Below are 9,565 nucleotides of genomic sequence, written 5' to 3' on the forward strand. Positions count from 1 at the left end.
CAAATCTCTCTATTTAAAATTAGGCGCTTAGGATGCAGCGTTGCCATTTTCACAATTTACTGAAATTTCATAAAATTTCTTACACACCGACGTCTGATGGCCCCAAGGCCCCAGACTATGACGTCTGTCTGTCGGAAATTAAATAAAGATTAAATACCTCTATTTTTTAAGATATAGTTCAGATTTTCTAAACAAAGTTGATTTTTTTACCGTTCCCGCCGACTTCGGGATCGCGTCACGCTTGAACGCCCCGGCAGTCGACAGACGTGGCTTTTCGTATGTGTCATACCCCCCCCCCCCCCCCTAACCATATTTTAGCCTCAAACCTTCTTCTAAATCATTGTCATGTTTTTGGGGCCCAGCTCCCAGACTATTAGACCGAGCAGAATCTTCTGCAAAACCATCCCATTTCCCAACACACCCGCTGTGGCGCTTTTTTATGAGCTGTGAAGTAGTAAACAGGGAACCACGATGTATTAGGAGAGGTGGGCAAACGCAGTAGGGCGCCCCCTCTTAAAACTGTGCCAACTTTCTGAAATTGTTTACACTTCTGCCGCTAGGTTCTCTAGTGTTAGTGGCCCTGGAATTTGGCGCGAATTCTCTGAAGTTAAGCGTCTGCCATTGTTGATAGTAGATTAGTAGATTCCATTTCGTTGTTTCATTTTATAATTTCGTTCTTTAAGTTGTGGTGATGTGTTTTTGATAAATCGTGTTGTGAAATGGTGAAGTGTTTCGTGGTTGGATGTTCTACGGGATACAGATCAGCAAAAGAAAATTTCTAGTCAATTTCTAGTCTATGAATATATTGTCCTTCGTTTTCGCTTTCAAGCAAAGTGGAAAGAAAATTAGATGGATGTTGCCTAAAAGTCAAGTAAGCAACACAAGTCAAGAAAATTGTCCAAATTGTGAAAAATCGTAATTTTTATTGCATTTTGTTTCTTGTTACATTTCATAAGCGAAAAAAACATCAAGAATTAACAATTATTCTAAAAAAAATAAATTGTAATTGATTTTACGTTATTACAAACTAGCATGGTGTTAATTTTATTTTTACTAAACTGAAACACCCTTAAACCACGATGCGTTATCCACAATGGTTAAACTTCGCGCCAGATTCCAGGGCCACTAACACTAGAGAACCTAGCGGCAGAAGTGAGAATGATTACCGAAAGTTGGCACAGTTTTTTCCTCTCGCGTTTGCCCACCTCTCCTAATACATCGTGAGGGAACACTTCTAGGGAAAAAAGGGAAAGACTCCTATATCTAGTGGCTACACCGTTAGGCCTATCTATTACTCTGCTTCTGGCACAAATTTTTCAGTTAGTCTTTCAGTAGTGAAACTTGTTGAAACTTAGCATTGCCATTTACTTGAGTTCATTTTCTTCGTACTTTTTCTACATTATACTTGAAATTTTCTATCTATTTGCGTATTTTCACTTGAAATTTGCGCGATTTTTGCTTAATTTTGCTACAATTAACCTCTTTCGGGCAAGGTGTACGATAAAGTTTTTAGCGGTGAACCCCTAAAGTCCTCCGGGCCCCCCCGTGCCCCCCAAAAAAGGAAAAGCTTGCAAGATAAATAAGGTGAATTTTATTCACCAGACAATTTTTATTTTTACATACATAAGTCATTGTGATAAAAAGTACAAACACGAAAAGAAAAATTGAGGGGCAGAAACATCGATACAGTCAAGTGTTCGGTTTGGTTGATTCGGGTGCTATTTTGTGGGAAGGCACGAGAAAATTTCGGCAGTCAATCAGTTTTAAACAAATTGGATAATCAGATGGCTACAAAAAGGGTTGACAGAAACAAACAACAAAATAAAAAAGAAGGAAAGTCTTGGATGTTTAGTCAAACCTCTCGAAACGATACGATAAAGAGAGCAAGACTGAAGAGCTTTGATTCGAGTATACGACTGTGTTTTATAGATACGCTCCTCTGGTTAGTAATCTTTTCCTGCCTAGTAAATCAAAAACTCTGTACGGTACACACGAAATATCAGCGATACCAATATAAAAAAAAAAAGGCTTGCGGAAGCCAGTATCAAAACTTTACGGACAGTTCTTTTCTTTAGAGCGTTTTATTACCAAGTATCTGTGGCGTGAGGTGGTCTTATCTCGCCATAAGACGGAAAATGTTTTAACTTTGTTAATGGATAAATAATCGCGATTCAATTAATAGCGGAGTTCAATAAATGGAAAAGCAAGCGATCTGGTTTTTGGACCACCACAAGTGTGTTGGTTGGCATGAGTCCACAGTCCCCGAACTTCAAATGACTCGGATAATCTGTAAAATCTAAGGCATACCCTGCTGCTAGTGAAAATCATTTAAAACTGATAAAAATATCAAAGGGGAGCGCAAAATTGAAAGGGAGCGCAAAATTGAAAATAAATTGTTAAGTCCAGAAGTGAAAGAGAGTGCGATTTGCAACCTAAAAAGAAATTCCATTTAATATTCTGACATTTGCCGATAGCGCTGTCGTTTTGTTACTGTTGGGGCACATGTTATATTATCTACTTATAATCTACCTCACTACGAAAAGTCGGATGTGATATTTGAAAAAGCGGGAATGAATTCAAAAATGAATCAGAAGCTTGATTCAAAAGCGGATTATTTTCTACAATAGGAATCTTTAAGTCAACCAACAGGGGTGACGATCCAACCCTTTCCCCCAAAGAATACAATCAGGTATAGAAAGATGAAAAATAGGGAGAAAAATATCTTGGAGATGAACGAAAAGTCACGTTTTAACCTCCATCTTTTTTGTTTGTTTGTTTTTTTCACGTAAAATATCAGCATACCCCTTTTCTGTCAAGTATCTTTAAAACAAGAGTTAATTTTCTCATGCTTCCGTTTCACCTTTCAGTCTCAGCCGGGCAAAATCTTCGAAAACAATGTCGTCGTCCTGTTCCATATTAGTCGTCACTTCACTAAACGGAAAATAAAGAAACAAATAAGAAAAATTATTTGTTGGAATCCGTTTGATAAAGTGCATTGACACTATCGAATTTCTTTTTCACATGAGCCATTTAGAAAATGAAATGGAACGGTAGACATTTTTAGAACATAACCAAAAGAGAAAATATAAATTATCATATGTAAATGTGCAAGAAAAAAAATTTACGCGTCAAGTTGGATCAGATTAGTATCCACCGGTACACAGTCGTTTGGATGTTTTTTGGGACTCGCCACGGCTGTTGGAGGACGACTCGGCGGGGGACTATCTTCTGGTGGTTTCGAGTGCATTAAAATAAACGGTAGCTCTGCAACCAAATCCCTGAAGAAAAAAAGAACGCAAACGAAGTCAAACAATTGAACCAAAAAAGGTTTGAGCTTAAGTTTACCCGCCCAAAGCTCCGAGGCATAGTTTAACTTTCACTTTGTACTGCACGATAATTCCCAGATTTTCTTTTTGTACTGGTTCTGTCAATCTGAAATAAAAATTTTACAAATAATTTTTCCAATAATGGCAAAAACAATTGCTTGTTAAAAATACTGACATAGTAGAAGATGCCAGATTTGTGTCTTCGTGTTTCAACTGTCCGTCCAGCGCAAGTCCCCGTTTGTCTTTGTTGTTGGCTAATAGGGGCGTTAGGTAGTAGATTTTAGACAAAGTGAATCCGGGTCCCACCGGGCAACTCTCCCTGCAATAACAAGTAAGAAAACCATGGACAATTATTTTCTCTGTATTACATTTGATCTGTACAACATTTACAAAGTTGTTTAACCTACCATCCCATCTTCTAACCACTATCAATATTTCTAATAAGTCCCACAGAGGGGAACAAAATATGAAAAATAATTTGCCGTCATTCAACAAAAAGAAAAAAAAAATATGCAGGGACTTACTCGCTCTCCAGTTCGGCAACCATGCATTTGTACTGCGCCGTAGAGAAAAGGCATATATCTGCAAACTGGCGAACTAGACCAAAAGAGGAAGAAAAAATCAATACACTTTATCCTTAGAACCGCTGGCGAATAGAAAGAGTTGGCCACAGCATTAGCTCGTAAGATGTGCACGGCACGTCGTACTCGTCACACTATTTAAAAAAGCAACATCCACCAAACATTTTTCTCCCAACGTAATGCAATAAAAATGTTATGCTACTATACTTCGTCAAGGAACAGGATGTCATCGTTCAAATTAAAATGAAAATAAGAACTGGAATTTTGAAGGAAAATGACACTAATTGATGGGAAATGATCAACAACCTTTGAATAAGAAGACACCGAAAAGAAAAAAATGGATGACTTACCAGAAACTTTAACTTTTTTGACACTTTTGTTTGAATTGTTTTGTATGTGAACGTTGACAGCGACCGTCTCACCATGGTAATAGAGTTCCTTATCAAGAGACGCTTCCAGATGCAACTTGTTGGGACTCATCATGAACTCTTTGCTGACTTCCACCGATGGTTGTTCTCCCTGTTTGCTTGGAGCATACATAATCTTTCGGATGGCCAAGCGAACAGAGTTCCTGTCACCAGGATAAAAAAAAAAAAAAAAAAAAATAGTAACCACCATATGTGTTGACTTTGACGCACGGCGTTAAATCGAATTTCATTATATTTTGTACGTACCTCTTGTGTGGTTTGTCCTCGTGTGTTTCACCGACGAAACACTTGAGCTCGTAATCGACTCCGCATGGTTTGCCCATATCGCCAGGTGCTGGTTGCAAGGTGACAGATGCAGGGCAATGAGGCGGCAATTCAAAGAAAAAAGGATAGGCATTGGGCCCGAGTTTCTTGAGCAATCTCTCCTGAAAAAAGTAAACGAGACGACACATTCATTACCATAGAATTATTTTCGATTTAATCAGAGTCATATATTATTGAAGAGCACTCTATGAAAGTGAAGCAATCCATGCCCAGTGCACCATCGTCAATTTGATTGGTTCCAATTCCGATTAGGAAACTGCCAATGGCAAGAGAACAGCCGATCGATAATGACGCCATTCCCTGCTTCCTCTTTCTCGTAAGAAGTTTTGATTAATGCCGTCTGGTTGTCAAACGGTACGGCTTGGTGTTAGATTTGCTGAAACTACATCTGGAAAGTTCATGCAGGATGAAGAATATTTGCTCATCCAATACCAAGTCCAATACCAACGTATTAATGAGCCACTGCTGGTGACCATCTGCGTCCCCCCTAAAATACTGGCTCATTCTAGGACATTTTGATTGTTCAGACGGCACGGGCCGATCCATAAACAACCGAAGTCGATTCTGCAAATGCTACTCGAGATGGCATATCAGTGTAAATTCTAGACCAGTCATATGATTGCGGATCGATTGTAAGAAAGGGGAGCCAGAGGGAAGAACTAACAAGTTTTCTTGGCTTCGATCCTATGTGAAATGTGATCATAAATGGGTGGTACGTTTGCTTCGATAGGACAAGGAATCCGTAGTAGATATTTGATCTTTTCGCTCATTTTCCTCTGCAACGCAAGCGGCGAATCAAAAGTGGGTCAAGTTCAACATGCCTACCTGCAATCTGGTTGGTGGGCGCTTATTGGTCGGTTCGTGCGGAAATATTTGTGATGAAGCCAGGTACAAGTCTTTGCGGAATGTAAGTCCGAGGACGTCCAGATCTTCTCGTCCATAGCGGAAAGCGGCTAAGACGTGGCCGAAAACTTTCCGATCTTTAATGTAATCTGAATCCACCAAAACCACTCCATCTGTAGAAGTAAAAACAAACATAAGAAACCTTGGCCCAGGTAGGATAGAAAAATTAATGCGCTCAGTCCATAATCAAATCCGCAACACATTGTTTTTCCATGGAAAAAACAAATACAAAATACTTAAGTTTTTCATGAGACACAGACAAGCTACAAGAGTGCTCCGCATAGGATATAGTTCATGAAAGAAAAGGGGAGACTAGCGGAGAGCGTGTGCTTATTATTGCTCAAACTTACACAGAGAAAAGCGAGAAATATCATGTACGTGAACGTGAACTGACCTATAGGCTCCACGTGACTGATATGGTCGACGAAATCTCTTTTTCCCAAGTACACTGTGATCTGAAAAGAACGAAAAACAGAGAATCAATACTAAGAGTTTTTGTGCTCGCGTCTCAAGTCGAAACAAACATGCTAACATCATAAAACCGACGAGACAGCAAATACACTTAAAAGTTCGGAGAATCCTCAAGAGTAACATAGGAGTAATAAAACGAAGGCAAAGATCTTTTGTGACGTTCCCACTATTCACTGGCCAATTGATACAAAGTTTACTGAACTAATCATTTCATATAAAATAGAAAAGCTGTGGTGTATACCTTTCCGTTCGGGGAGCTCTTCTTGAATACCCTATCAAACAGAAACAATAAACGAATAAGTTAAATGGAAATATACAATGTGTACAGTTACAGTGTACAATAAGCACAACCTTTGAAAAGAAAAATATTGGGTAGGATAATGAGAGTTTCGTAACAAGCGTAAATTACAGTAATATTCAATTTTCTGTTTGTTTTGGAATATGATGACGGCATGTTTGGACGAACAATGTGCAAACTTTTTGTTACGATGGTATAGCAAAATCTAATTAGACGAGCTTCATCTGACGTTTCACAAGATATCGATGGAAAAATAACCAATCTTTCTCAGACTTAAGATGGGTATGACAAGTGCCATCTTTCTTTAATACCAATACAGCACATTGAGGTCGAACCAATAACACTTGAGACATCCCATCATTTTACTCCTTTTTTTTACTCCCATTCATTATAAATAGAATTTTGTCCCCAAACGGAAAGACCGTAATCAAATAAAAAAAGCGAAGGGAGGGGGGGGGGGGGAATTATTCCTTGCCGCTTTCACTCCACTAAAATGATCAGAAAATACAAAGCATTCCTCAAAGACGGAAAACCATTAGCTGTCGAAAACAGTCCAGCATGGCGTCAAGTTAAAACCGATCTCTGACGTCCCAATAAGAAATAAAGAGCGAGCAGTTAACCGAAAGAACAAAAAAATGAGACTAAGAAGTAAGAATACTTGCCGTGTTCCAAGTCGTTTGCCACTATCGTCCATGTTGTCCGGAGTGTGTCATGTGTCGTCCAGCGAGGTTGAAAGTCAAAACAGAGGCACAAAAGAACAACACCAAAACAACTGATGAATGGACTGGAAGGGTCTGCACAAATGTCTTCGTATTCCTGAAATCCGGAAAGAGGACGTTGACCGGAACAAGAAATAAAAACAGAGAAAACAAAAACAAAAACAAAAAACAAGAAAAAAACACAGACGAGGTTAGTTTTTAAAACAACTACTTGTAAAGCTCTATAAAGTTGTGGGATAGAACAACTGAGACGAAGAGAAAATAAGAGTTTCCGACGCGAACCCACAACCAACACTGTCGAGTCCACTTGACATGACAGCAGCAACGCGTCTCGAGTCTGCGCCGCCGACCGTTCTTTTTCATCTTTCATTCCTTCTACTTTATACTACTACTTTTGAGATACACAGTTAAAAAAAGGGTGGGTAGCACAAAGCTTTTAGACGATTCGCCGTGGATCTACTAATACCACCAGGTTGTAAGATATTCAGGACTGTAAGTGGAATCTGAGCTAGCAGAATATTCAAAATCATGAATTATTACAGTCACAAGTCCTAGATTGTTTAATATCTTTCGCCAAGTAATAATAATACGTGAATCACAAACAAAAAATCACAAAACGATTTCGTCCTGAATCTCCTGAGAATTATTGATTCAAAAAAGAAAAGGTCAGAAGCTGCGCCAAAGATGCATGTAAGACAACACCCGGTCTCAAGTTGAACGTGGGTAAGTTGGGAATGCCTTTCATGGTCGGTGATCGGGAGAAACAGAGTTGGTACTGCAATAAGAAACACCCAAAGTCTCAAGTGGGAATATTAGAAAAGCAACTTTTCCCCGACGACCCACATATAGACCAGAGCTTCCATTCAACAAACCATCACCACCACCTTTAAAAAAGAAACTTAAAGGCCTAAAATGGAGAAATATCACACACGGCTCATTACCTACACGTATAAGCAAAGGAGTTATTTGCGCGACCTAAAATGACAAGTATCGCATCTCTGTGCCTCATCTGGCAGTCAAAGTTTAACAACCGACGCCAATCGCACTGAAGGACGTTGAAATCGGTTGAAATGTAAAACGAAGGACATAATTTCGTTTGTACGTTTATCTCAAGGGGTTGATTCTTTTGAGGCACCGCATATAACCCAGTGTTAGTATTAGTTCCGCTTCGCTGATACCACGTCATCAAAACTTGGACGGAGATGGCTGACGCCTCAATAGACGTTGGACACCCCTGGCTTTCTGTACTTTAATACTCTGAAATGCCTAGAAGTCACCCAAACTTAGAGCCGAGATACCCATCATGTTAAGGATACACTACAGACTTTCTTGAGATAGCTGTCTTGATTTCAACAACAAGGATCCCTTTCCAATCAACGCAAATAACATCTCGTCAGGGAAAAATGGAAGAACCTTTCTTTTTATACGGGGGAGTAGATTGATTATAAAGACAGACGAGATTGAGTCCAGCATTGGCAACCAACTACCCTATAACAAGAACGACTACAGCAAAGGAGTTTTCCCCTTCTGAACAACGGAGTCTTCCGAATTCCAGGTAGTCATTCAAAATGAGGAAGTCGGCTGTTTTCTTGTTCTGAAAACAGTCAGTCAGTTTTGATTTCAGGAGCCAAGGACCTAAAGAGTAATCCATTAAACAACGCCACACACACTCTACACGAATAGCACTAGCGAATAGCACGATTTCGTCAAACCAATAGGAGCAGTTAAGTGTCAACTGCTGGAAATGTCCAGAACCATTTTGGCGAAATCATCCCAAATTTTTTTACTCCGGTTTGAGCTAGAGGACAGAGAAAACTCCTATTTCAGCAGTGGGATGTTCTGGCTTCTCTTTCGTCTGCTCTCCGGAGCAAAATTCAAACAAATCTTCAACAGGGAGTGGTTGCCAAGAACGGAAAACATTTGACGGGTGGACGGACGGACTAGCGAGTGAAAGAAAACGGCACGCTGTACGTGTTTGAAGGGGGCGCGGAGTACCGGTACAGCAAAAGGAAGAGCGTCAAGGGGTTCGGCCGATTTGTAATAAGTCTACTAGTGAAGAATTAAGAAAAAAAAAAAGTTTAGCGTTGTTAAAAAGTTTGGAAGTAGTTTTTAAACTACTTCCAAAAATGTAAAAAAATTCCTTGATGAAGAAATGAGTTAAGGATTGAGACGGAATCACACCCAAAGAGCGATAAGGCTACGTCTGTATGAAATCTAAACGTGTAAAGAGAGGGACAGGTACTCCAAAAAATTGATTAGAATGGCAAGAACGATAAAAACGAAGAGAATGCGAATGAAAGCAGAACGAAGGAGAGGGTGAGCTCGGGAGATGCGAGTCGGGAACGAGCCTCACGTTACAGATCAATACGTCAAGACCCTAGAGACTTGCAGTGAGAAGCCAACACTGCAGACAGACAACTCCGGGAGACAGATTATTGATAAACAATACTGAGCTATGATTAAAGGTTGCCACAGTCTATTTAAGACGGATGAACTGAATGACAATGATGAAGTA

The 9,565-nt window shown here is 39.6% G+C and overlaps 1 protein-coding gene across 2 annotated transcripts; it reads right to left on the minus strand.

Moving 5' to 3' along the window:
- Positions 1-1,576: 1,576 nt before the first annotated feature.
- LOC124344525 (beta-arrestin-2-like) lies at positions 1,577-9,518 on the minus strand. Of its 2 annotated transcripts, none has more exons than XM_046798090.1 (11): positions 6,994-9,518; positions 6,275-6,305; positions 5,957-6,017; positions 5,485-5,675; positions 4,582-4,760; positions 4,258-4,478; positions 3,851-3,923; positions 3,502-3,648; positions 3,346-3,432; positions 3,126-3,278; positions 1,577-2,931 (listed from the first exon to the last, which is right to left on the minus strand). In XM_046798090.1, exons 1-11 carry the CDS (start codon positions 7,023-7,025, stop codon positions 2,844-2,846), a joined length of 1,263 nt encoding a protein of 420 aa, XP_046654046.1. In that variant the 5' UTR covers positions 7,026-9,518; the 3' UTR covers positions 1,577-2,843. The 2 variants fall into 2 exon arrangements, with proteins under 2 accessions (XP_046654046.1, XP_046654047.1); XM_046798091.1 differs by having other exon boundaries at positions 3,502-3,645; positions 6,994-9,511.
- Between the last annotated feature and the right edge of the window lie 47 nt (positions 9,519-9,565).

The sequence above is a fragment of the Daphnia pulicaria genome, chromosome 6 (assembly GCF_021234035.1).
Source record: "Daphnia pulicaria isolate SC F1-1A chromosome 6, SC_F0-13Bv2, whole genome shotgun sequence".
Taxonomy (NCBI): Eukaryota; Metazoa; Arthropoda; class Branchiopoda; order Diplostraca; family Daphniidae; genus Daphnia; species Daphnia pulicaria.